The sequence below is a fragment of the Mirounga angustirostris genome, unplaced genomic scaffold (genome assembly GCF_029215605.1).
Source record: "Mirounga angustirostris isolate CCGP_5_RB_7025 unplaced genomic scaffold, mMirAng1.0.hap1 SCAF_4, whole genome shotgun sequence".
Taxonomy (NCBI): domain Eukaryota; kingdom Metazoa; phylum Chordata; class Mammalia; order Carnivora; family Phocidae; genus Mirounga; species Mirounga angustirostris.
In genome coordinates this window covers 178,284,058-178,311,776 of record NW_026991712.1, presented here as the reverse complement: position 1 = coordinate 178,311,776, position 27,719 = coordinate 178,284,058, and the positions used below count along the sequence as shown (strand labels likewise).

At 49.2% G+C, this 27,719-nt stretch overlaps 2 protein-coding genes across 3 annotated transcripts in view; one reads left to right on the top strand and one right to left on the bottom strand.

The window, feature by feature from the left end:
* Window positions 1-8,460, top strand: part of SZRD1 (SUZ RNA binding domain containing 1) — a 29,862-nt gene extending 21,402 nt beyond the window's left edge. For both annotated transcript variants that reach the window (XM_045898609.3, XM_045898608.3), the window contains exon 4: window positions 930-8,460. In XM_045898609.3, the coding sequence (XP_045754565.1) occupies window positions 930-1,032 (103 nt within the window). In that variant the 3' untranslated portion in view covers window positions 1,033-8,460. The remainder of the gene's footprint in view (window positions 1-929) is intronic.
* Window positions 4,789-26,039, bottom strand: SPATA21 (spermatogenesis associated 21). Its single transcript, XM_045899156.1, has 10 exons — window positions 25,828-26,039; window positions 25,388-25,436; window positions 24,114-24,553; window positions 23,630-23,718; window positions 20,874-21,011; window positions 18,387-18,458; window positions 18,154-18,271; window positions 6,461-6,633; window positions 5,395-5,572; window positions 4,789-4,846 (listed from the first exon to the last, which is right to left on the bottom strand). Exons 1-10 carry the CDS (start codon window positions 26,037-26,039, stop codon window positions 4,789-4,791), a joined length of 1,527 nt encoding a protein of 508 aa, XP_045755112.1.
* Between the last annotated feature and the right edge of the window lie 1,680 nt (window positions 26,040-27,719).

The window sequence follows — 27,719 nt, the reverse complement described above, 5'->3', positions numbered from 1 at the left end:
TCTGCCATTTCCTTCCACTTCCGGCTGCCTAACCTCTCTGTACCCTCATAGCCTCATCTGTGGGGGAAATGGGATAACGATAGTACCTCCCTTGTCAACTCGTTGTGCAAATAAATGTGTAGTGTTTTGAGAACCCCGCCTGGCACAGCAGATGGTGCCCCACGAAGTGCTTAGATGTTATCTTCTGGGTCTCATAATAGCTCTCTGTGATGTTTGGTGCATTTTCTAAATCCTTTTTCGTTCCCAGCACTTATTTTTCCCTCTGCAGTCCTAGAGGCTGCGTTATGTAAATTTGTCACCTCCTGCTAAAGCAGTATTTGTTAAAATAGCCTCTTTCTGACTTTGAGAGGCCTCCTTGGGTTTGCTCTTCTGGGACTTGAACTAATCTATGTACCTTCTTCCTGTCCCTTGATTAATTTGATAGACTCCCGTTCTCCTCTAAACCTTCACTTGGCAGCCTAGAAGAGGTCTGTTTCCTTGTAGTCTTCCATGTTAAAATGAGTCAACCATTAACCACATGATTCGGAGAGAAGCAGGAGGGCAGCCATGGCCGGTGCCTGGTCCCTCTCCTGAGCTCTTGGTTAGGGGTCTTTACCTTTGCCCGACACCCTGAAGGGTCTGCGCCACATAGTTCTGTGGAGGCTAAGCTGTCCGGGCTCACTGCCTCTGGACAGGCTGGGCCCTTGAGCACTCTCCCTGCCCTCTAGATTCAGGGGAAGCGCGCTGCCACTGCTCAGGTGAACATAGACCACCTGCCTCACCTGCCCACGGGGGCTTCGCAACTTGCAGGTCCCCTGAGTCTGCTCGTCGGAGAGGGAGCCAGAGCTGGCTGACAGCTACTTTGCCTTGTGCTCTAGCTGCAGTTTTAAGATTTGGGGACCTCTTTTTATGTCCTTTTTCAGGCCACCCTCTGATCTTCTTCCCTCCAGGCCAACCAGGATCTCCCAACCTGAGGACAGCAGGCAGCCCAATAATGTGATCAGACAGCCTTTGGGTCCAGATGGGTCACAGGGCTTCAAACAGCGCAGATAAATGCGTGCGGGAAAGGATGCCGCTGCCGCCGCCGCCGCCTCTTGGGTCGTCCGCCACGGGTCGCACTGCTGTGGCAGACAGCTGGACTTGAGCAGAGGGAACGACCTGACTTACTTGCACTGTGATCCCCTTTGCTCCGCCCACTGTGACCTTGAACCCCATGCACTGTGACCTCCCTCCTTCCCCCCCCCTTCCCACTGTGATTGGCACGTCTACAAGGGCTGTCCCAAGTCAATGGAAAGGGAAAGGGTGGGGGTCAGGGGAGGGTTGGGGGGACCCACGAAGGACTCGGAGAGGCAGACAGTGCCACTTGGCCACTTGGGGTAAAGCCGGTGCCAGCAATAACAGTTTATCATGCTCATTAATTTGGGATTTCAAAACACAGATGAGAATTCCCGTCCACCCACCTGCAAGTGCATGTCTTCATCACTTAAAAGCAAGTTCCATTTGAAAATATCCTTTCTTTTTTTTTCTCCTTCCTATTTTTGTTTGTTTATACAAATACCTGATTTGCAAGGAAAAGTGCACGGGAGGAGGGGTTTTAGCAGTTTAATGAATTTTTAATTGAGAAAGGGTAGTTTGGTAGTCTACTTAAAAATGTTTCTGGGAAATTCACTAGAAACATTAACCAATAGGACTTCAGTGAGCTTAGCTTCTGTATTCCTACTGCCGCCCAGAAGAGGGGCAGGGCTCCGCAGCCCCCCGGACAGATGAGCACCCCATGCCTATACCTCCCTCCCTCAGCTAAGTCCCAGGGCATCTAGGCCCTACCTGGACACTGAGCTAGCTGTACAGGCTGAGAGAGCCTGGGGAGGGTGCCAACCCCACCTCTAGTATTTTGGGAGATAGGGAAAGTGAACAGACTTCCCCTTCCCATACCCCTCAGGGTGGTTCCCTGCCAGCCAGGCTTGCTCCTTTTGGAAGAGGGCAGGGAGTGAGATGCACTCCGGGCTCAGAAGTAAGGGATGTGAGACTTGCTCAGTGTTTTGCTCTTAGTCCGAGGAGAGCCAGGAGAGAGAGGCTCCAGGACTCCGAGCCTCGTGCCCAGTGTGCTCAGAAGGTGGCTAGATCTTCCCGCTCCAGCAATGCCTAAACTCTCAAGGGTCTGTGGAGCACCATCTCTGTTGATGGCACCAGCTTGGTAACCAATGTTTCCTTTGTGAAACATTACCTTGGGAGCCGACCATTCATTTGGGAAAAGGCAAGCTGTGCATTGCAAAGATTGAGGGTGACAGACTGGTTCCCCATAGACCCAGGCTACCCTTCACCCATTTTTCCAGAGCGAGGGCCTGGAATGAAGGCAGTTTCCCCTCTGTCCCTAGAGCCTAGAGATGTGCTTTGGCTCTTTAAGGTGGAAGAGGCTAAGGGCAACTGCGCAGAGCAGCTGTGCGTGTGTGTGTGTGTGTGTGTGTACAATCGGGGTCCTCTCAGGCTTTCTGGTCTCTTCCGTTGCACCGCGCCTTATCCCTCAGCCAGCCAGATAGCCTCCCACTCAGCGGATGAGTTTGGGAGTGGGTGAAAGGACTTTTTGTGATTAGGGCAGCTTGGGGTGGCCAAGGTGACAAGGTCAGTTTTGCAGGCTCACTCCATCTTTGGTTCACCTGCCTTTCAGCCTTGCCCTGTGGGAGTGTAGGCCAGGCCCAGCAAGCCGTGTCCCACTGCATCTCCTGCTGAGGAGGAAGGGCCAGCTGCCGTTGGAATCCGCAGCTAGCCCAGAGCACAGCCTTGTGACCGTGAGCAGCCGGGAACTTGTGCGTGCGCAGAGCTGGGACGGAGCTTCTTCGGTCATGAGGAAGCCACAGGCTGTTGGGTTGTGCCCACAGGCTGTTGTGAGGGGGTGACCCCCAGGAGTGGGCAAGGAAGAAGGTCGGCTGCTGCCTATAGCTCCACTGCCCTGACCAAGTTTCCTCCTTCTAGATGCAGTGTCCAGCCCTCGCGTAATAGTGGTTTCTGGCCCGAGATGAGACTGTCCTTTCAGTTGGAGAAGGGCACAGAGGTAGGCCAGGTGGCCCGGCCAGGAGTACTGGTTGCTCAGCCATCGGGACCACCTGCTCTTGCCCCCCTCTCCCCTAGCGGGAACCGAAAGAAAGGTCAGCTGATGGTGTCTGTGGATTGAGGATGTAGTAGGGACTGGTGCTCCCACCTCCCTCTGGCCAAAGATGGGGCTTTGCCCGCTCTGTGCCTGCCACCACCCCCCAGCAGTTGTACCCTTGGCTTCCCAGATGGAGAGGTGGCAGGAAATTTTTAAAAAAGAAAGAAATGAAAACAAGGAACTGTATTGTGTTGGGGGGAGGCGGGAGGGGAGATGGGAGAATGGTTTGGATTTTGTGTGGGGGGGGTTTTTTTGTTTGTTTGTTGATTTTTTTTTTCTTTTTTTTTGGTAGTTGTCTGTAACTTTCCTTAAGTGCGCCTTTTTTTTTTTTTTTTTTTTTTTAAAGTAAGCTGCAGGCTTTGGCTTGGAAAACCCCAGGAGGGTGGGGGTGGGGGGCAGAAACCTGAGGCTGCTGCCCCTTTATCTGCCTTCATGGTACTGTCCCCTTCCCCCAGCTCCTCCTTGACCCCATGAGCCAGGCCTCAGACCTTCCAGCTAACCGCTTCCCATGAGCCACTACTCTGATGTCAGCCTATAACCAAAGGAGCTGGGGGTCCAGGCCTGGTGACCAACCCTTCTCAGCCCACTCAGTCAGGGTGCTCCCCACCTGCAGGCAGGAGGCAACACCCTATCTGCTACCATCAGCCCCTTCCAGAGCCCACTGCCCCGCCCTGCCCTGTCCAGCCCAGCCAAACCCTGCTCTGCCCCATGTGGGTATGCTCTGCTCAGGGATGGGCCGGCAGGGCTGCCCCAGCCTCCCTGGTAAGCAGAGACTCTGGAAACCTCTGGGGTCCTGTTTTCTGGTCGTGTGATCCAGGGGTGCACATGGGCCCCTTGGGTGTCTGAACAGAAGGGCATGGGAGGGAGGGCCGCACCCCTGCAGTCCTGCTCTGCTGGTCTAGCGGGCAGCTGCCAACCCCACCCCACCCCACCCCGCACCGCGGGCTCCTGAGTCGGCAGATTAAGCATTTTATAAATTGTATTTTAAATACATGTTTTAAACTTGTCAGTGCCTTGTCCTCATTTCAGTCCCTGGCCTCCTAACCTCTTGCTGTGCCTGCTTGTTTAACCACTGGGGGAGCTACCTTTGTTAGAGAAATAGGTCTGGGGTGGTGTGTGGGTTGGGGGGCGGCAAAGACCCACACACCCTGAGGTTCCAGGAGAAGGGCCCCCATGGGTCCTGGGGCTCTCTTGGTGAGAGCATGGCTGAGACCCCTCCTGCCCTTCTGCAGGGTCTGTCTATCCCTTTTAGGGTCCAGAATCTTTCCCACCATTCCCTTCGAGCAAGTGGGGAGAGATGGTCTCTGCCTTTGGGGGGAGACACTTATCTGAAGAGAGTCCCAGCTCTGTGCTTTGAGAGTGCATAGAAGGTCAAAACTTGGCACCCAGGGTCCCTCTAGCAGGATCCCCAACCCCGGCAGGGTTTCAAGGTGTGTCTTGCCTAAGGGTTTCCTAAGCCTGAGGGAGGCTGGGGCCCTGCACTCTGAGAGCCAAGTGGAAGGGTGAAAACCTGGGGGCCTCCCCTGGCACCAGACACAGAGGCCAAGGTTCTTGGTGTTTATTGGCTTACCAGGCCACAAAAGCAAAATCCAGCAGCGATACCTGCCTAATGACCTGTCCACCTGCAGGTCGTGAACAGCTGCTCAGAGTCGGGACTCCAGAGGTCAGTGGGTTCGAGCCGGCACAGAGCTGAGCCACTTTCTGCTCTCAGAGCCGTGTTCCCTAGGGAGAGAGGTGAGGAGAAGGGTGGGAGGAAAGGAGCCATTCCCAGGTGCCCCAGGGGAGAGGCGGCTTCCCTGGGAAGCAATGGAGCCAAGTAGTTGGGCTCAGGGGCCTGATTGCAAGTCCTGAGTTCTTTTGCCCCCAAAGCGCCTGGAAGAGGACTGGCAGGGGAAGCTTCCCTCCATCCAGCAGTCAAGCCTGTTTCCTACCGCTCCTACATGGAGTCAGACTCGGGCAAAGGACTTGCGAGCTAACCCCCTACGTGGTGGTACCAGCCTGAGAGAAAGACGGTATGTGCCACTGAGTCTGGGCACAGCAAGGCGGAAGTGCCCTGACTTAAGCACAGTCGGTGTAGCACGTGGGCCCTCAGTAAAGCTTAGCTCCTTACTGCTTCCGTCTTTTCCCCCTTGTCCCCCTTTTCCTCCCTGGAGCAGCAGTATCCTGGGCATCATCTGCTGGAAGGATGGATTCCCCTTGGGCTAGGCCAGGGCCTTGTGAAAAGAGGTGGGATGGGCCTGGGCTGGAGCTCCTGCCTTCTGGGCAGCCACCTGCTTCCTTGAGATCCTGACTGGAAGAGTAGGCTCCGGATGTCAGGGCCCAGGCTGGTGGGGGTGCACGGGTCCAGCACGCAGTGGCTACCCTGCTTCTGACGGGTCATCTTCTTGTCCAGCCGAGGGCAGAACGGGACACAGGGCACCTGGGCGTAGGGGCTCTGCAGGTTGGCATCTGGCAAGGGAGGAAGGAGGAGGCAGGAGCGGGGAGTGCCTCAGAGCAAGCCCAGCCTTGGGAGGCAGGCAGACCCAGCTGAAATCCCAGCTTTGCCACATCCTGAGCTGGGTGGGTTTGGGCAAATCGGTTAACCTCTCTGAGCCTCTGTGTAAGCTGGGGCTGAGTACCCACCTCACAGAGCTGACGATGAGGATTAAAGGGATAATACATGCACAGCATGTCACTGAACACCAAGCACAGTGTAAGGGCTCGTAACAGCTTACACAGGAACACGTATCTTTGTGATGGGTCCTGGCAGTCTGGTAGGCACACTAGAGAGACTCTGGAAAGCTCCTAGCCTATCACTTGGCACACAGTAGGACTCCTAGTTTAATCAGTGGCAACTGCTCTTACAGGGAGGCAGCCTTGCCCAGTGAAAGCACAGGTTTTGGAGTCAGACCTGGGTATAAACTGCCCTTTCTTGACAGGTTAGCTGTGGGGCCCTGGGCCTTGGGCTTACACTTGCTCAGTTTCACTGTTGTCATCTGTAACATGGGGTAAATATGTGATCGTAAGCACTAAATTCTAGCACGTCTACAAAGGGCCTAGCATGGGGAGTGACCCCAGTGGGTGTTCAGTAAATGCGGAGCTGCGATTGCTAATCGCCCTCCCTGCTCAGTGGAGGCTCTCGGGACCAACGTGTGCTCAGGGCTGAGCCCCAGGGAAGAGTGCAGAAGGCCCTTGTCAGAGGGCTAGAGGTGGGGTGGTGATTTTCAGACCATTGACTGATGCACACAGTTAAGCCCAAAGTGGGAAATCATGTCTCTCAGCTCCTGGGTCTGGGGCCCAGGGAAAGAGGCCAGGGGGGCAGGAGAGCAGAGTGCTCGCCGTGCCCAAGGCCCTCACCATAGTTCTGCTGCTTCAGCCGGCTCAGGATCCTGAGGACCCTTCGTTCTGGGACTTCCAAGTCTGACTGCTGGGGGTTGTAGGGAAGCTTCTTCCGGGACCGCAGCCGGCTTATGGCCAACTCCATCTCTCGGGCCTTACAGGTGCCTTCCTTCAGCTTCTTCTGGTAATAGCTGGGGAGGCAGTGCCCGCCCAGCTCAGCCTGGCTGTGTTTAATTCACCTCCCCTCCCCCCTCCCTCTTTCTGAGCCCCTGTTCTGTCTGGCCAGCTCTGGGACAGGGACACAAGCCCAGGAGTTAGGAGACCTGGGTTTTAGTCCCAGCTCTGCCATTAACTCCCTGTCACTGCCTTGTGTTGGACTCCAGTCACCCCGACCCTATCTCTGCAAGTCACATGACTTCTCTGGGCTTCAGGTTTCTGCTGGGTAAAATGGATCAAACAGTCTTTACGTTCTAGGATTAAATAACAAGGCCCATCAAGCACTCAGCAACGTGGCCCATGGAAAGCCTGGTCAGTGTCCCCTATGCTTTCCGTCACTGATACTTTACTTAGATGTACAAGTGCTCGGTAAGACAGCTGTGCGATTAACCTGCTCATCTTCCAGATTTGAGTTTTATTTTCTTGACTCACGGCGACTTGCCTGCCCACTAGACTGCGGCTCTGCTCATGCATTCAGCAGATACTCAGTGGGTGTTTACTGCAGGCCGGCCATGCATCTAGGTGCTTGGGAAAGCAGTGCAGGAGATCTCCATAGAAGGCCCCTGCCTCCTAGTGTCCCAGCCCCTCTCTCACTCCGGCCACTGCCACAGTGACCACTTCCACACGGACTTGGAACAGCCTTGCACAGGGACAGTCTGAGGTGGCCTCACCTCAGAAGCTGCCTTCCTGGAGCTTCTCTGAAACCACGGTGGGGGCCACCCTTGACCAAAGGAGCTAGCAGCTGAGGTATACAGGTTTCTCTTTCTTCTCCTGACAGAATTCTGAACCACTATCCCTAGTCTCCTCAGAAGATCCTGGGGGTGGTTGACTCAACACATGCTTGTATTGGCCCTCCTCTGTTCACATTCCTTCTCTCGCTCCTCCCTGGAATCCCTTTCTAAATTGACCACCTAGGCATGCACCTAGAGGGAGAGTCAGACCATGAACAAATAAATACAATACCATGTCGATAGTGGTGGGTGTAATGGGGGCAAGTAAGAGCTGGATAGTGGGTAGTGATGAGGGGCTATTTAGCTCACAGGGGTCAGCAAAAGTCTCAGAGGTGGTGACATTTGAGCAGAATGAGGGGAGGGAGCAAGTCAAATGGGTATCTCTGGAGGAAAAGTCAGGCAGAGGGAATGGCATGTGGAAAGGAGGTGGGAAAGAGCTCAGTGAGCTGTAGGAATGGCAAGGAGGCCAAAGGGGCTAGAGCCTGGTATGTGAGGAAGAGTGGGAGATGTGGGCAGCAAGATGGCAGAGCCAGACCACCCAGGGCTTTGAGGCAGTGGTGAGGGGTGGGCATGCTACTCGGTGCTGGGAAACACTTAAGGCTTAAGTTGCTGGTTCTGTCACGGTCTCTGCCTGTCTCTCGGACCTGGAATTTGGGGGTTTGATGAGCTTCACACATAGAACACAGAAAATGGATAACAGAGCCCTTACATGGAAGTTGGATCTAGACCTCTGTGTAAAACTAGGAAACGAAAAGGCAACATGTTGAGTAAAAAAGATGGCCAAGAAATAACTTCACTCCACAAGGGCCAAAAGGACATGAGCAAAATGTGTGCAACTTTCTCGGTCACAGTTTTAAAGGACATTGCTTGCTCTCCACTTCCTCTCTCCCCTTTCCGTGGGCTTAAATTCAGATGTGTTGCTGGTAAATTGGTTTAGGATTGACCTAGGGAATGGTGCGACAATAAGTTAGAAAGAAACAATAAGTTGTGTGCTGGGCAGCCTCGTCTTCCTGCCTGCTTCTTCTGGACTGTCAATATAAGAGAGAAATAAACTATCTTGTTTGAACTGTAGTGCATCGGGGTCTATTCCTGAACTAATATAAAAATATAGAATTCTATATCCAGCTAAACTACTCAGTGTGACTATAAATAAACTTTTGCAGACACATAAAATCTCAAAAATTTTGTATCCCATGCGTTCTTTCCTCAGGAAGATACTGGAGGATATATTCTTCTAAAATGAGGGCATAAACCAAAACAGAAAAGGAAGATACACATATAGAAAACAGAAATTCCAACACAGGAGAGGTGACAGTAAAGGAAGATGGTAAAGGGAGATCCCATGTTGGTAGTGCAACTGTCATAAAGGACAACAAGTTTAGATTAGATCACCATAGCGTAGAAGACAGAATAGGGGTGGCATTCCTGCAGCAGTTGTTGAATCACTTCCTTTACAACCCAAAAAAAGCTACTAGGGAAACATGCTTCCATTACTTTTTAACTAAACCAAACAAGCCAAGAAGGATTAAGCAAACCAAGAAGAGTAAGGCATGTAATCTAACAAACAGAGAATCCTAATCAGAGGAAAGGAAGAAAGAATTCCTAGGATGACAACAGACCCCCAAGATGACAGCTCAGCAACAGGCTTAAAAAATTAATCCAAAAGTGAGAATAATGGGATTATTTAGAACATGCCTCCAAGAAAAAGAAACTCTAGGGCGCCTGGGTGGCTCAGTTGGTTAAGCGACGGCCTTCGGCTCAGGTCATGATCCTGGAGTCCCGGGATCGAGTCCCGCATCGGGCTCCCTGCTCAGCAGGGAGTCTGCTTCTCCCTCTGACCCTCCCCCTCTCATGCTCTCTCTATCTCATTCTCTCTCTCAAATAAATAAATAAAATCTTTAAAAAAAAAAAAAAAAAAAAAGAAAAAGAAACTCTAAGAAGGCAGCACAGGAATTATTAATGAGTACAAAGAAAACAAAATCAAGGCAATTGTCAACTTCAGGAACTAGAAAGGCAAGGAAATGAAATCATAGTATAAAATACTCAGCTATTAAAAATTGTATATCATAATAATAGAACCCCCCCCAAATTATTTAGCGAAAAATGATAATATATTAGAATAGGTAGAGGGGAACTTAGGGGATGGTTGTATCAGACAGCTAAACCCATACCATAATAGGAAGTCAATAGATACAAGTCAAAAAAATCACTAACCAAAATACTGTAGTACATGCATATGTTTTCGAAGTAAGGAGAGAGTCAAAAGTATTTGTTTTGGGAAGGGAGACTTCAGGGAGTGGGGAGCATGGTGAAGAGTGGTGTGGGGAACTACAAGGGTTTATTATAAACCTTTTTGGACTATTTGGCTTTTTAAACAATGTTTAAGTTTTTAAGAATTAACTCAAAGGATAAAGTTATGTCAGTTGAATACTAAGCAAAGGAAGTTGGTATAACCATGTTAATATTTTAAAAACTAGGCCTTAAGACAAAAAGCATTACTAGAGACACAAATGATTACCATATAATGATAAAATGTTCAGTTCATCAGGAAATACAAAATTCTAAAAATGAAATATGAAGCAAAATCTGATAAAACTACAAGGAGAAGTAGACAATTTCATTATCACAGAAGCGATCATGGATACTCAGTTTTGCCAGTGTTGCATCAAGGAATCCATATACTAAAGTGTGGATGAATGGATGTGGCTGTGTTCTGATAAAAGTTTAACTGTAAAAACAGCGAGCAGAATGTGGCCTGCAGCCCATAATAGACCTCTGTCTACTACAGACCTTACCTAAAACTAAAATTCACAGGAGAAACAGAGTTTGGAAGTTGAGTCTACCAAGTTAGAGGGTTGAGGTAACACCTGGGCCTTTCACAAATATGTCCTAACAAAGTAAAAAACCAAGACTACATAAACTTGAAGTGATCAGCCAGTAACTGAACTGCCTACAAGAAAAAAAAATTAACACTCATCAAAGGAAGAGTCCGGTTTCCAAACAAAACAGAATCCAGTCTCTAAACCATATCATCTAAAATATCCAGGACAGGGGCCCCTGGGTGGCTCAGTCGTTAAGCGTCTGCCTTCAGCTCAGGTCATGATCCTAAGGTCCTGGGATTGAGCCCCGCATGGGGCTACCTCTTCCATGGGAGGCCTGCTTCTCTCTCTCCCACTCCCCCTGCTTGTGTTCCCTCTCGCTGTGTCTCTCTCTGTCAAATAAATAAATAAAATATTTTAAAAAATAAAATAAAAAAAATGTCTAGGACACAATAAAAAATTATCAGACATGCATGGGGTGCCTGTTCTTGGTTTCGGCTCAGGTTATGATCTCAGAGTCCTGAGATCGAGCCCCGTGTCAGGGTCTGTGCTTAGTGAGAGTCCGCTTGAGATCATCTCCCTCTCCATCTGCCTCTCTCCCTCCTTGCTCTTGCTCTCTCTAAAATAAATAAATAAAATCTTTAAAAAAATTATCAGACATGCAAAGAAACAGGAAAATGTGGCCTATAGTAAGGCCCATAAAAATAAACTCATGGAAAGCAATCTTGAGAAGCCCAGACATTGGATTTAGTAGACAACGGCTTTAAAAGAGCTATTAAAGGGGCGCCTGGGTGGCCCCGATGGTTAAGCATCTGCCCTCGGCTCAGGTCATGATCTTAGGGTCCTGGGATTGAGCCCCACATCAGGCTCCCTGCTCAGTGGGGGCTCTGCTTCTCTTTCTCCCTCTGCCCCTCCCCCTACTCATGCTCTCTCTCTCTCTCTCTCTCTCAAATAAAATCTTTTTAAAAAGATATTAAAAATATATTCAAATAATTGAAGGAAAATGTGATCTTAATAGAGAAACAGAAACTACAAACATGAAACAAATGGAAATTCTAGAACCAAACGGTACAATAACTGAAGTGAAAAAGTCACTTGTAGCAGATTGGAGATAGCAGAAAAAGGAATTAGTAAACTTGAAGACAGATCAATAAAAATCATCCAATCTGAAGAACAGGAAAAAAAAAAATTGAAGACAAATGAACAGAATTCTGTTTCTGGCCATAATGAAGGAACTCGTACTGAACTTGTCATCCTGCCATAAATAACTACATGGACAAAATATATGAAACTGTTGTCAGATATTGAACAGCAGGCAGCACAAGACTTGAACCCCTGAGAGAAGAGAAACCAATGAGGTGAGCTTAATGATCTCTAGAGAACTTTGCCTGGAGGTACTTTCTGGACCGTGGTACTGGAAGTGGTACCCAGGCAGAACAGTAGATTCACTGAGGTAAAGGGATAGACATTGTAGTTGGTGAAGATGGAGGCCACTGGGATTAGTGTATCAGGATATCAGAGAGATAGGAGCCATGCAAAAGAAAGAGCTGCGGAAATATGCATGGGGTATTCTTGAGTCTTTGGTTGCATATTAAGCAGTACACACATAGTGTGAAATTTCATAAAGCCAGACAAAGAACAAAAAACAAGTAATTACCAGACTTTACCTAGGGCTGAGAGACACATGATTTTCAAACAGAGCAGAAAGACTTTGTTGAACACCTGTGGAATTAGTAGTGCTCTTAGATGAGTTCTCTTTCAGTAGTCGGGACTAACTCAGCCCTAGAGGAGAGACTATACTCAATCTTCCCTAACAAAGCTTTAAAACCTTGAAAGATGGGCACCTGCCTGGCTGAGTTGGTACAGCATATGGCTCTTGATCTCAGGGTCATGAATAGGAGCCCCATGTTGGGGGTAGAGTTTACTAAAATAAAATAACCTTGACAGAAAGAAGACTATCCTTAGTAACTTAATCACCTGCCCTCTAGTTCAACACTTTAAAGAACAAAATCCAGACAAATATCCAGCATCCGATCAAAAACTAGCAGACATGAGAAGAAGCAAGAAAGTGACCAATAGAAAAAGAAAAATCAGAAAAAAAAGAAAAATCAGTTTATATAAATAGACCCAGAAAACACAAAGATGATGGAATTAGCAGAAGAGGACCTTAAATGAGCTGTTAGAAATATGCCCAAGGATTTAAAGGAAATATGAACATGAGGAGAGAAATAAAACTATGAAATAGAACCAAATGAAATATTTAAATATGAAAAATGCAATAGCTGAAATGAAAAATTCATTGACACAGCAAAAGAAAATATCAGCAAACTTGAATGCTTAGCAATAGAAATTATTCAAAGTGAAGCACAGAGAGAAAATTCAAGATACAATGATCAGAGCACCAGTGACCTATGAAACAATTTTAAGTGCTATGGAATTGGGGTCGCCTGGGTGGCTCAGTCATTAAGCATCTGCCTTCAGCTCAGGTCATGATTCCAGGGTGCTGGGATTGAGCCCCACATCGGGCTCCCTGCTCGGCGGGGAGTCTGCTTCTCCCTCTTCCTCTCCCACTCCCCCTGCCTGTATTCCCTCTCTCGCTGTCTCTCTCTCTGTCAAATAAATAAATAAATAAAATCTTAAAAAAAAACCAAAAACAAATGACCTTTACAGAGTATTTTAAGTGTTATGGAATTGGAGTCCCAGAAGGAGAGGAGGCGGGCATATAAAAATATTATTTATGGAAAAATGTACCAAAAAAAGAGAAATATGATAAAACTATAAATTATAAATCCAGGAAGCTCAATGAACCCAAAGTAGGATGAATACAAACTGAAGGGACCTAGTCTCAGTACTAAGAGACTGAGCCAGTGAACAATGGGACATCATGCCTAGATTTGTTCTTTTCTGCTTGTTACAATCTGTTTTTCTCCCCTTTTTACAGGTATCTTATATCACAACTTCTAACTCAAATTTCTCCCTATAGTCACTAAGCTTTTAATATATGAGATTTACGAGAAAGTTTTAGGTAGGGGGAAATGAAGGAGTTTAGGGTATGCCACTGCGAAACAGGCCACTTTTGGCATATGGTTATTTTAGTTAAAACAATTGAGGGGTGCCTGGGTGGCTCAGTCGATTAAATGACTGACTTCTGGTTTTGGCCCAGGTCATGATCTCAGAGTCCTGAGATGGAGCCCTGTGTTGGGCTCTATGGTCAGTGGGGAGTCTGCTTGAGATTCTCTTCCTCTCCCTCTCCCTCTCCCCCTCCCTGCTTGCTTGCACACACACACTCTCTCTCTCTCAAATTAGTAAATAAATCTTTTTTATTTTTTATTATTTTATTATTTTATTTTATTTTTTTAAAGATTTTATTTATTTATTTGACAGAGAGAGACACAGCAAGAGAGGGAACACAAGCAGGGGGAGTGGGAGAGGGAGAAGTGGGCAGGGAGCCCGATGCGGGGCTCGATCCCAGGACCCTGGGATCAGGACCTGAGCCGAAGGCAGACGCTTAACCAACTGAGCCACCCAGGTGCCCCAGGAAGAAACATTTTTTTTTTTAAGATTTATTTATTTATTTATTTATTTGAGAGAGAGAGAATGAGAGACAGAGAGCATGAGAGGGAGGAGGGTCAGAGGGAGAAGTAGACTCCCTGCTGAGCAGGGAGCCCGATGTGGGACTCGATCCTGGGACTCCAGGATCATGACCTGAGCCGAAGGCAGTCGCTTAACCAACTGAGCCACCCAGGTGCCCAGGAAGAAACATTCTTATCACAAGAGATGGGAGCCTTGGCTGAGAGAACTCCGTAATAGACCTTGTTAAAATAACTCTTATCTTCCTTTAGTCTGCCCATGTAGTTTCACTACTTCTCCACATTCACTACTCTCTGTTCAACCTAGTATAGAAACACTCAGGCTGAGTCATTTCTTTGGGTCTTCATTTTTCTTGTGAGGCCGCCCATTAACATGTAAATAAGATTCATATGCTTTTCTCCTGTTCATCTATCTTTTTTTTTTAAGTTTTATTTATTTATTTAAGTAATCTCTACACCCAATGTGGGACTTGAACTACCGACCCTGAGATCAAGTCTCACAGTCTACTGATGGAGCCAGCCAGGCACCCCTCCTGTTCATCTATCTTATGTCAGTCCCAGTTGGAAATTCTAAGAGAGAAATGGAAAATTTTCCTCTCCTGGACATCAAATGACATTTTTACTTGAACGAAGGACAAACTATGGTTATTCAGCCTTTGGTATTCGGTGGATATTTCTCTAAAAGTGGACGAAGTTAGCCCATCACTTCAAGGAGAACAACTGACAGCATTTGTTGCCTCCGATAAAATGAAAGCTTTCAAGAAAAAGAATTTTGGGAAACTTAAATCCATTAACATTTGCATATACATGTCCTGAAACAAGTAGTTTATAGCAGTGAAAATGAATGAACTACAGCCACACATAACACTTCTAATACTTAAAGACTTTTCTGATATTAGTGGTGATATTAATTATACTATAATATAGTATATATATACTAATTAATATAGTCATAGTATATATATACTAGTTATATATAGTGTATATATATATATATATATATATATATATATAGACACTAATTAAAATGAAATGTGTCAACACCTGGGAGATAGGCAATATTTTCCAAATGACCAGTGCATGTTACAAAAACATTCATGGGAGAAGGGCCATTCAAACTACAAGATAGACCAATAGACTTTTATATTTATCTATTTATTTTTTATTATTTTTTAAAGATTTTATTTATTTATTTGACAGAGAGATAGAGAGCACAAGTAGGCAGAGTGGCAGGCAGAGGGAGAGGGAGAAGCAGACTCCCCGCTGAGCTGGGAGCCGACATGTGGCTTGATCTCAGGACCCTGGGATCACGAACCGAGCCGAAGGCAGATGCTCAACTGACTGAGTCACCCAGGCGCCCCTAGACTCTTATATTTAAACAGGGGCTTCTGGCTGGCTCAGTCAATAGAGTGTGTGGCTCTTGAGTTTGAGCCCACGTTGGATGTAGAGAGTGCTTAAATAAACAAACTTTTAAAAAATAAAAGAGTGCAGGGGCACCTGGGTGGCGCAGTCAGTTGAGCATCCAACTCTTGGTTTCGGCTCAGGTCATGATCTCAGGGTCATGGGATCAAGCCCCGTGTCGGGCTCCCTGCTCAGCATGGGAGTCTGCTTGGGATTCTTTCCCCTTCATCTCCCTCTCCCTCTGCTCCTCCCCCTGCTCTCTCTCTTTCTCTAAAAAGAAAGAAAGAAAGAAAATATTTTTAAAAATAAGTAAAAGAGTACAAAAAGTTCATTGATACGGTTTCAGATTACATATTGTAACCACATAAGGCTCTCCCACTTACCAAGTCTGGTGTAGTATGAAAGAAAAAGATCAACATGATGTGTGGGTATTAAATGAAAAGGCTATTAAAATACTTCCTTTTCCAGTTACATATTTGTGTGGGTCAGAGTTCTTTATATACTTCAACCAAAGCAACATATTGCAACAGATTGAATGCAGAGCAGATATGAGACAGAAAGCTGTCTTCTTTTCTGCCAGACTCCGAAGAGATTTGCAATATTGTATAACAATGCCGTTCTTCTCATTAACTTTTTTTGTGAAACTATAGTTATTTTTCATTTAAAATGTTTTTTTATGTTCACATGTAATGGGGTTATTATAGTTAAATAAATTAATAAGCAATTTAATTTTTTCTCAGTTTTAAGTTCGAATATAGAAAATATTGATGAAGGTTCCTTGGTGTCCTCAAAAATTTTTAGGAGTGTAAAGGGCGGGGCACCTGGGTGGCTCAGTTGGTTGGGCGTCTGACTTCGGCTCAGGTCCTGATCTCAGGGTCCTGGGATCAAGCCCCACATCGGGCTCCCTGCTGAGCAGGAGCTTCTCCCTATCCCTCTGCCTGCCATTCCCCCCTGCTTGTGCTCTCTCCCTCTCTCTGTCAAAATAAATAAATAAAATCTTTTTAAAAATAGTATGTAGCAGTGAGAACAATAAATGATTGATAATTACTCACAAGAATGTGAATGAATCACAAAACATACGTTGAGAAAAAACAAGTAACAAAAGACTTACTACAGTAGGAGTCCACTCTGCCAGAGTTTCGCATAAAGGAAGACAGCTTTCTGTCTCATATCTGCTCTGCATTCAATCTGTTGCAATATGTTGCTTTGGTTGAAGTATGAGTCCACTCATATAAAGTTTATGAAAAGCTAAGCAACAAAGTATTCAGGAATAGAAATGTGAGTGAAGATCAGAAAGCGCCACTCCACTCCGTATCTACCAGAAGAAAGACTGATAGTACCAAATTTGCACAAAATGTGGAGCAACTGGAACTCTCCTATTAAGGGTGGGATGGTAAAATGGTACAACCACTTGGGGAAAGGTGTGGTGAGTTCTCAGAAGTAAAATACACCTACCTGCAATTCCCTTCTGCATATTCGCCCAAAGAAACAAAAGTATGTGTCCACGGAAGGACTTGTACAAGAATGTTAATGGCAGCTTCGTTCATTATAACCCCACACTGGGAACCGCAGAGAAATCCATCAATAAAAGAATGGATGAGCCAACTGTGGTAGATCCACCAAGTGGAACACTACTCAGCAATAGAAAGGGGTGAACCCTGACGCCCACAACGACATGGACAAGTCGCAAAAGCATTGCGTTGAGTTCAAGAAGCTGACCCTAGGATTCCATACTGTATGTTTCCATTGATGTGAAGTTGCCAAAAGGCCAAACCAATCTGGGACAGAAAACAAATCAGAAGAGTGATTGCCTCCACGGGAGTGGGTTCGGAAACCGACCGGGAAGGATCATGAGGGCACTTTCGGGAATGATGGTCAAGTTGTACATAACTTCACAGGGGTCCAGGTGTCCTCAGTGGCTGAGATTCACACACTGATGATTTATGTGTTTCACTGAATGTAAATTATACCTCAAATAATGAAAAAAAAAACCCTAAATAAATGTCGATCTCTAGTTATTGATACGTATGCTGAAGTATTTAGAGGGAAATGACTATAATTTATTTTGAAATGAATAAAAAACCAATATGGATCAATGAAGAGAGGGATGGGTAGACACAAGATTAAAACAAGCATGGCAGATTGGCAATGGTAGAATCTAGGTGGTGAGTATGTAAAATGTTCACTGTGAAATTCTCTCAACTTTGCTGTATATTTGAAATTTTCAGTAAACAAGGGGAAAAAACAAGTAGTGAAAATTTAAAACAGAAAGCAAGGGAATAAGATGGTTAGTTCTTATTTGGGGAGAGTGTTTTGTGATTGGGGTAGGGCACACAGGGCTTCGAGGTTATTGGAAATGATCTTTTTTTTTTTTTTTAAGATTGTCTTTATCTATTTGGCAGAAAGAGAGATAGCAAGAGCAGGAACACAAGCAGGGGGAGTGGGAGAGGGAAAAGCAGGCTTCCTGCCAAGCAGGGAGCCCGATGTGGGGCTCGATCCCAGGACCCCAGGATCATGACCTGAGCTGAAGGCAGATGCTTAATGACTGAGCCACCCAGGCGCCCGGAAATGATTTGTTTTTAAACTAGGGAAATGGACACATGGGTATCTTAGGGTCCACACCAGGACCCTAAGACCATGACCCGAGCCAAAGGCAGACACTTAACCAACTGAACCACCCAGGTGCCCCAAGCGTTGCTGAGCTTGAAACCAGGGTACAGAGATAAGTAGGAGAGATAAAGCCTTAATGGTATCTGGTCTCCTGGATCCAGCCATTCCTGAGGCCATGATCTGTTATGTGAGCCAATATATTCCCCTTTTGCTTAAGCCAGTTTTATTTGGGTGCCTTTCACTTGCAACTGAGAGTCCTAACTATCAAAATTCCTCAGCTGCCAAAATACTAGGTGCCATTTCTGTGTCTGCAACCCTCCACCCCCAACCCCAGCCGCACTCACTTGGTGATCTCCTCTAAGGCTGCCTCTGGTAGGGCCAGCATCTCCACCAGCAGGGACAGGATCTCAAAGAGCAGAGTGTGGGGGTTTGGGGGAGCCATGTCCGTCAGGGCGTTCTGCTCTGGGGACATGGGATGATGTCTGCCGTTACCATTTGGTAGTTCTGGATGCCCACTGTCCACCAGCCACCAGACCCCTCCCCGAGCTCTGACTCCTCTGGGCTCATCCCTACTCACCCACGGAGCAGAAGAAGCGCCTGGTGTCTGTCATCACAGCCAAGAAGTCCTTGAAGCCTACATGACCATCTCCTGTGGAGGCCAAGGGTAGGACAGTGGACGGGGGCCTGCCAGAGTGTGCCCAGGCATTGCAGCCCCGCATGGTTATTGGCGTTTCCTCAATGGGTTTGATTATAAAACACATAGAAGACACATATTCAACACATGTGTAACATGTATTCAGTGCAGCAAAGAGTGGTGCACACAGCAAAGTAGAAGGTGGAAGTTAAAATCTCCTGGGTTGGGGCGCCTGGGTGGCTCAGATGGTTAAGCGTCTGCCTTCGGCTCAGGTCATGATCCCAGGGTCCTGGGATCGAGCCCCACATAGGGCTCCTGGCTCAGCGAGGAGCTTGCTTCTTCCTCTCCCTCTGCCTCTCTCCCTGCTCATGCTTTCTCTCTCTCTCTCTGTATCTCTGTGTCTCAAATGAATAAATTAAAAAAAAAAATTAAAAAAAAAAAGTCTCCTGGGTTAGTAGCTCCAAGAACTCGGGGCAGCGGTCTGAATTCACATCCCTGGTCCAGCATTTACTATCCGTGTGACCTTGGCAAAGCCCCCAACCCCGCTAAGCCTTAGTTTTCTCAGCTAGAGGGTGAGGATAACCATGATACGTATCTCATGGGAGATTGAAGCAAAGTGCTTAGAACAGAGCCGTGTGTATTGTACAAGTTCAGTAAATGTCAGCAACTGTTATTATTACCATGTGCTAGTCACTGCATGAGAGTTATGTACTCACAAGATTCCCACCTCGGCCTTCAAGCCCCTGTAGGACCTGCCTGTTACCTGTCTCCAGCCTCACCTGGTGCCAAGTGCCCCCAGCATGAACCTGTTCTTCCACTGGGGGCACCTTTCCTGCCCCGGGCCTTTGCACATGCTGCTTCCTCTTCCTAGAATCCTCTCTACCACCCTCTAACTCTTTAGTAAACATCCTAGGCGTGCTTCTGCTTGATCATCCCTTCCCCAAGAGAAGTCAGACCTGACCGGGTCAGCTGCCCCCCTAAACACTCTCATAAAACTCTGTACTTCAACCACACGCTTGTAAGATCTGGAATTTAATGGAGGTGCCGGAAGGCAGGGACTGGGTCTGTTTTGTTCTGTACTGTGTCCTCAGGGCTTAAGACAGGTAGGTCTCGGGGGTACCTGGCTGGCTCAGAGGAACATGCGACTCTTGATCTCAGGGTTGTGAATTTGAGCCCCACATAGGGGGTAGAGATTACTTAAATAAATAAAAAAAAAGTCAGGTAAGTCTTAGCAGATGTTTTCTGAGCTACTAGACGAATGAATGAATGGTCTCTAATCCTGAAAACCACCCTCTGGAGGTGCCTAATACTCTTATCCCCATGTCACAGATGGGGCCTTAGACACAGAGAAAAGCAAGCTTTTGCCAAGAGTCACGTAGGGGCAGAGCTGGGGTCAATTCCTGGCTTGTGTGTGTGGATTCGCCCCTGTGCGGTGATGGAGGAAGTATGGTCAGACAGGCAGTGGCCAGGAGCCCAGGCCCCTTATAGCTCCCCAGCTCCCCACGCCCTGCACCTAGCCAACCAAACCACGTGGGATTCCCCTCACCCTGCATCCTCCTCCCTTTGTCTAGTTTATTTCTATCACGAGGAATGCCTTTCTTTCTTCTCTCCCTGCCTAACCGCTATTTAATCTTTCACAATTTGGCTCAGGCATCACCTCCTCCAGGAAGCCTTCCTTCCTGATCCCTTCCTCCAAGCCACCTTAAGTGCTGCTTCCTTTGGTGACTCTTACTTCTGTGTCACTATCTATGTGAGCACCTCAGGAGCAGGGCTCATGGGTCTTACACATCTCTTTATTCTCAGTGCGCAGGTCAGGAATGTGCACACAGTGGGCATTTAATAAATATTTACTGGATGAATAATACTAGCAGCTCAATGTCTCCTGGACACACTCTGTGCACCAGGCATTGCGCTCAGTGCTCTGTCTGGATTATCTCATTTGCTTTTCAGCAGCCTGGTGAGATGGATACTGCTCTCAGCCCCATTGTACAGAAACTGAGGTTTGGTGAACTTCAGTGACTTGTCCAAGGTCACACACCTGGTCAAATGAGTGACCGAGTCACGGGAGAATGTCCTGTGAAGCACACACACAGGCCTAAAAGGGAGGGATCTCAGAAATCACCGACTACATCCCGGGGTCAGGAGGTAGGTCATGGTCATCTCTGGGTCTCCAGAACCTGGCACTGAGTAGGTGCTCAGAGAGCATTAACGTTGGGGGCCAGGACAAACCACATAGTTTGAGGGCCCCGGTGGAAAATGAAAATGCAGGATGGGGCCCCTCACTCAAAAATTTGTGAAACGTTTCCAGACTGCAACAGCAGAGCATTAAACCACATGCAGGCCCCTTGAAGCGGGGAGCCCTGTAGGACTAGAAAGGTCTCCCATGGCTGGCCCTGCCTAGGACTCAGAATGATGCCTCCCCCAACTCACCATCGACGTCAGCACTCATCAGGGCATCCTCGACCTGCGCCGGCGTGAGGGAGATGCCCACGAGCAGCAGGATGTTCCCCAGGCTCTGGGCGTTCACCTCGCCATGGCCATTGAAGATCTCAAAGTAACTGCGGAAGGCTGCAGTGGGGCAGCGGTGGGGGGAAGGGGGTCACGTGAGGCGGGGACACACCCTGTTCCCACCATCCAAACCCCCCGCCCCACACTTCCAACCACCCTCCTGCCCAGCACCCTTTACCACCATGGCTGGATGGGGGGGGCACAGGCAGCTAAAACCGCTCAGTCCCACTAACTCACTCCACTCTCCATTCCAAGGTCAGGCCAAGGGTTCAGCTGGTGTGCCACAAGCAAAGCTCCTTAGCGACCTTCACTTTGTACCAGGAGCGCACCCACTTTAGGGCTCCCCTATTAGGTGCCAGGCACTGTGCTAGGCTCTTTACAGCCACGTTCTCATTAAAGTCTTACAACAGCCTCGTAAGAGTGGGATGCCTGTTCCTTTTGTCACGATAGGGAAACTGAGGCTTAAAGGTTAGGTGACCAGCAGGTCTTTCTGACCCTGAAGTCTGTGCCTTTGACTTTGGTGCTCTGTGGTCACTTATCTGCATGGACGTGCCTTCTGGATAGCTTGATGCCAAAGCTGTGCCTGGCTTCTCAGCCCACGGCAAAATGCCGGCAGAATCAGCGGACCGAGGGAGGGGGCTGGCTCTGCCATTTAATATTAAGCTGGGTTGCTGCTGTGGGCTGAGCTGCATCCCACCGAAATTCTTTTTTTTTTTTTTTTAAGATTTTATTTATTTATTTGAGAGAATGAGATAGAGAGAGAGAGCATGAGATGGGGGAGGGTCAGAGAGAGGCAGACTCCCCACCGAGCAGGGAGCCCGATGCGGGACTCGATCCGGGGACTCCAGGATCCTGACCTGAGCCGAAGGCAGTCGCTTAACCAACTGAGCCACCTAGGCGCCCCCACCGAAATTCTTATGTTGTTGAAGCCCTAACCCCCAGGCCCTTAGCATGTGACTGTATTACAAGTGACAGGGCCTTTAAAGAGGCGGTTAAGTTAAAATGAGACAGTGGCTTGGGTCCTAATCCAATCTGACTGGTGTCCTTACAAGAAAAGGAAATGCAGAAACACGAGAGACAGCAGGGATGTGTGTGCACAGAGGAAAGGCCACATGAGGCCACGTGAGACCACGTGAGGACATAGGCGGCCACCTGCAAGGCGAGGGCAGAGGCCTCAGAAGAAACGAAACCTGCAGACACCTTGATCTGAGAACTGTGAGCTCCTGAATTCTGAGCAAAGAAATGCTCAGCCGCCCAGTTTGGGATACTCTGTTACGGCAGCCCAAGCAAACCATGCAACTGCCACGGGGCAAGCCCCGGTACTTCCCTGAGCCTCTGTTTTCTCATCTGTGAGGTGGACAGAGTGGTACATCCTCTGGGAGTAGTTGTGTTAATTCAGTGCCTGGTGCATAATAGACTCTGAAGTCTGACACACAGAACAGAAATGAGAGAGGGAGGACTAGGGTGTAGGGTTGGGGTGAGTGGTGACCCACCAAGGACAGGCACACCAAAAAAGGGAAAGAAGAGAACAGCTCTTAAAAGCAGATGTGAGCAGGGCGCCTTCAGCTCAGGTCATGATCCCGGGGTCCTGGGATGGAGCCCCGCATCGGGTTCCCTGCTGAGCGGGGAGCCTGCTTCTCCCTCTCCCTCTGCCTGCAGCTCCCCCTGCTTGTACTCTCTCTCTGTCTAATAAAAAATAATAATAAAAAAAAAATCTTAAAAAAAAAAAAGCAGATGTGAGCAAAATGCACCGTGGTTTGGACCATCTGAGCAGGGCAGCCAGACAGGGCTGAGGGGCGTGGTGGGAACCCTGAGTCTCTAAGCCACAGCAGCACCTTGTCCGTGAACTCTGCTCAAGGACATGGGGCAGAAGAAGAGCCTCTCTGAAAACGGCTAGAGAGTTGTAATGCTAGAAGGAGTGAGCTCCCAGGAAGCGGTCATAGGGAGCCAGAGAGCTCATTCGGGGAAGTCAGAAGAAGGGGCCAGTGGAGAGAGTCAGAGATTTGGGGGGAGGAGTGAAGAGTGGAGGGAGGACAGACACATGCTCTTCTGGGGCTGGGGCGGGGTGTGGTGGGGCTGCAGGCAACCTGTGGAGTGCATGGAATCAGCGCTCCCTCCTCTTCCTCCTTCTGGGGCAAGTGGAGTCGTGGGGCCCAGCCCCAAGAATGATGGAGACAAAGACACAGTGCCTCCCCCAGGTGGGGGCTCCGAACTTTAAAACTTTTTGGAGGGGGTGGGATGCGGTGGGAAATGGGACTTGTCCAAGGCAACTGGTCTTGGTAAACGGTGAGGGAGGGTCTAGGGCGGACAGGGGGGCCCTGGAGCCCTGCCTCCCATCCAGTCGGCCTCCGGAGGCCCCGTAGACTGGGCTTGGGTTGAGGGAGGCAGAAATGCCTCCAAAACCTAAGGAACTTTGCCGGACTTTGCTCCATTTACTCAGAGAGGTGGCTGCGGAACTGGAAGAGAATTGGACCCCAAGGGAGAGGGCCCAGCAGGGGCTCTGGGTCCCCCAGACAGCTGCCACCCTGCACTGTCTCCCCAGCCAGGAAGTCTCCCCTGGGCCCACGACGTGGGGATGTGGTGAGCATCAGGTCAGCGGTGTGGTCTGGCCCCCCCACCCCAGGACTGAGTGAGACTTCTGCCACGGGAGGGGCTTCCCCGGACAGGCCTGCCCTCACCTTCCTCTTGCCTCAGGGTGAGGTGCTCCTCGAACCTCTCATCCCAGTTCTGGTCCAGCTTAAGGAGGCGGCGCTCCTCTAGCTCCTGCCTGCAGAGGACAGACCCCAGACACAGGGCACACATCCAGCCACCCTTGCCCGGGGCCACCCCCAAAGCCAGGGGAGGGCAAGGGCGAAGGTGGGGCAGAGGAGGGCAGGGGAAGGACCCTGGGGTGGGGGGGCTTTGGGAGGTCGGGAGAGTCTCAGAGTGACCCTGGCGGGGAGGAGGCAGGGGTGAGGGGACACGAGGGGAAGGGACACACCGTTGGAGATTAGAAAGAGAAAAGCTCGCAGAAATGGGGAAAAGGACCTAGACATGGGGGAGGGAGGGGGGCAGAAGTGAGGAGAAGTGCAGAGGGAACAGGTGCAGTGCCTGGACGAGAGATGCCGGGGACACCGGGACACAGGCTCTGACCTCGGGCGCCCATTCTGGGGTGGCTCCTACCGTGTCTTGGGACTGCTCAGGCTCCTCTCTCCGCTCAGGTGCAGGAGTTCAGCCCTTCTCCAGCCCACGTCCAGGGTGGGGGCCGGCAGGGCTGTGCCCGGCCCCGAGGCTGGGACCGGGGATCCCACGGGGGTGGGCGCAGGGACTGGCCCAGGGGCTGGCAACAGGGCCCAGGATGGGGCCATCGCAGGGGCCGAGGCAGGGTTCTGAGGCAGGCTTGGGGCTGAGGTGGGCACAGGGGTCAGGGTCCTGGGGGACTTCCGGTTTGGCAGGGCCCGGGCCTTGGCAGCCCTCCGATGCGTGGCCTCCTCCTCCTCCACCTCCAGCAAGCACTTCATGAAGCCCTGCCGAAGGTTCTGGGCCCCTGCGGCCACCGTGAGCTCCCGAGGCTGCTTCAGCACAGGGTCCAGATCCCTCCTCTCTCCAATGCCCCTCAGCTCCTGGGGACAGGACAGGGGAGAGGATCCAGCCAGACTGCCCCACAAAGCTTCTCCTGCCACTCACTCTCCATCCTCACACTGTTCTTCCTCTTTGGGCCCCTGGAGGATGCCCCCCGAATCTCCCATGCACCCCACGAGGCTCCTCCCTGCACTCGACCTGGGCTCTGCAGCCTCCCGGCGCTATGAGCCTGGGTCTTAGGTGAGTCACTCCCCGCCCCACCCCTCATCTATTTCCTTCCCTGGGATCAGCACAGCCTCAGTGGCCTTGTCAATACCTGTTGTTTGCCAACCTGACCAGAAGGTAAGCCTCATACGGGCAACACCTTGTTTGCCTCTTTTATCCGTGACTATCCAGTGATGACACGTGGTAGGCACTTAATAAATGCCCACTCATTCATCCAACAAATCTAGCCACCTCCTGCACCTCCTATTACAGGGACAGGCCGTCCCCAGCCTGCAGCTCTTGTCCCTAAAGCACCAGCTCCATTTTGTCCATCAGCATAAACATGCTATATTATCTTCCTTCGAAAAAAAAAAAAATCTCCCCTGACAAACCCCTCCAGCTACCGGCTACCAGCCCAGGGTTCTGCTCCTCTTTCCAAGCTCCAGAGGCTAAGGGCATCCTTTGCCCGCCACCCAAGATGCACACACGCAAACACACACACACGCGTGTGCACATCCATGTGCGCACTCACAGACACACAGGCACGCTCACACTCACACCTTCCCCGGTGCGACTCCAAATACCATCCCAGCCCCTCCTCTGCCTCCTTCCTCCTCCTGAGTCCGCGCCCGCGCCCGCGCCCTCCGCACCCCCACTCCAGCTCTACTTACCGGTGGAGGAACAGGCCCTGGTGCTGGCTGGGTCTCCACAGCCTTGACCCTAAATAAGGGAGAGACCCCGGGGTGGCAGAGGGGCTCAGCTCAAGGCTCGTCCTCTGCACCGACCTTCTCTCAGCCCCCAGGACCCTCAGGTGCACCACCCCAGCCTCATCTCTCCAACCTTCTCATCTCAGAGGGGCCCCTCATTCCCTCACATCCCCATGTCGGGCGGGACGAGGCCTCGAAAGTACAGGTTTGCAGAACAAAGAATTCTGGTTTAGAGCTATCCTACAGATGGGGAAACTGAAGCCCAGAGGGGCATGACTTGCCCGAGGTCCTATATCAGGTCAGGAGCAGTCAGGACTAGAATCCACCTCACCTGTAACTTAACAGAAGCGTGGTCTCTTTGGGTCAGGGAGTCAGGTAGGGGATGGCAGCAGAGGATGGCTTACCTTCCTTTGGGTGGGTCAGGTCCTGGCGTGGATGGCGGGAAGGAGTTGGCTGTATTTTCCTCCGGAGTTGCCAAGGGCATTAGGTGCACTGCCTCCTGGGAACTGTCCTCCTGTGGCCTGATATGTGGTGTGTCCACCTCCTTGGGGAGCTTGCCTCCCTGTGGCTGCCCACAGCTGTCCAAGGTGCAAGAAATCGCGACTGGTTGCACCATGTCTGCCCCATGAGCTGCCTGGTGACCTGGGGTGGGCTGACACTCTGGGCCCTGCCGAGGACAAGACACCAAAATGAGGAGCCTGAGCCTGGCTCCCAGGAACCTCAACACTCGCCTGGAGACCAGTCATCCCAGGCTTACTGTGATCTAGGCACTGCAAGCATCCTCTTACTGAGTGCTCTCAGCACCCCTAGAAGGTAGCACAGACTCATTTTTCAGGGATGAGGACACTGAGGCCCACGGGAATCACGACCTACCCAAAGTCATGGTCCATGCTTCTCTGGGGACATAGAAGGGGAGCTTGGAGGAACTGAGGTGTTTCCCTTTAAGTGGGATTTTCCAAGGAATGTTCAAAGTACAAGGATCCTTCTCGATGCTCCCTTAAAAAGGGGTGTTACGTTAACTGGTTTCAAGACTTATTGTAAAGTGACTTATGATCAGGAAAGTGTGGTATTGGAATAAAGATAAACATACGAGTGGAGCAAAGAGTCCAGAAATCGACTTGTACACGCATGCTCAACTGATTTGCAACAAAGGTGCAAATTCAGTAGGGAAAGGGGAGTCTTCAGCAAATGGTGCTGGAATGGTTGGATGGCCATACGCCAAAACCTGAACCACGATCCAACATGCCATGCACAAAAATTAACTCAAGATGGATCATAAATTTAAATGTTAAACCTAAAATTATAAAACGTCTTGAAGGAAACATAGGCGAATGTCCGATGTGAACTTGTGTTAAGCAAAGATGTGCAAGAAATAGCACCAAAAACTCGAGCCCTAAAGAAAAGATTAATAAATTAGGCCTTATCAAAATTCAGAACTTCTGTTCTTTGAAAGTCACTGTTAAGAGAATAGAAAAGACAAGGCACAGGCTGGGGGAGAACATTCATCAATCACATGTCTGACAAAGGACTTGTATTCAGAATATGTAAGAACCCTCTAAACTCAATAATAAGAAAACAAAGAACTTCATTTTTTTTAAAAAAAGCAGAACGTGAAAAGATGATCCATAAAATGGAAGAAAAAATGTGTAAATCATATATCTCATAAGAGACTAGTATCCAGAATAAAGAACTCCTACAACTCAACCATAAAATGACCAATCCAATTAAAACAATGGACAAAGTATTTGAACAGCAATTTCTCCAAAGAAGATATACACATGGCCCATAAGCACATCAAAAAATGTTCAACAGGGGCGCCTGGGTGGCTCAGTCGTTAAGCAGCTGCCTTCGGCTCAGGTCATGATCCTAGGGTCCTGGGATCGAGCCCCACATTGGGCTCCCTGCTCAGCGGGGAGCCTGCTTCTCCCTCTCCCGCTCCCCCTGCTTGTGTTCCCTCTCTCGCTGTGTCTCTCTCTGTCAAATAAATAAATAAAATCTTTAAAAATAATAATAATAATAAATGTTCAACATTGGGACACCTGGTGGCTCAGTCAGTTAGGCGTCCGACTCCGGCTCTGGTCATAATCTCAGGGTCCTGGGATCGAGCCCAGGGTCGGGCTCCCTGAGCTCAGTGGGGAGTCTGCTTCTCCCTCTCCCTCTGCCCCTCCCCTGGCTCATTCTCCCCACCCCGAATAAATAAATAAAATCTTTTAAAAAATGCTCAATGTCATTAGTCATCGGGAAAATGCAAAATAAGGCCACAATGAGAGTCCTCTAGACACCTGTTAGATGCTTA

Bases quoted from the DNA above. Each gene is read 5' to 3' on its own strand.
- SPATA21 (XM_045899156.1), bottom strand. From the start codon at position 26,039: ATGGTGCAACCAGTCGCGATTTCTTGCACCTTGGACAGCTGTGGGCAG. The intron at 18,459-20,873 runs GTGAGTTGGGGG...TGGCCTCCACAG, and splicing joins GATGAGTGCTGACGTCGATG to GAGATGGTCATGTAGGCTTC. The intron at 5,573-6,460 runs GTGAGGGCCTTG...CTCCCTTGCCAG, and splicing joins GCTGAAGCAGCAGAACTATG to ATGCCAACCTGCAGAGCCCC.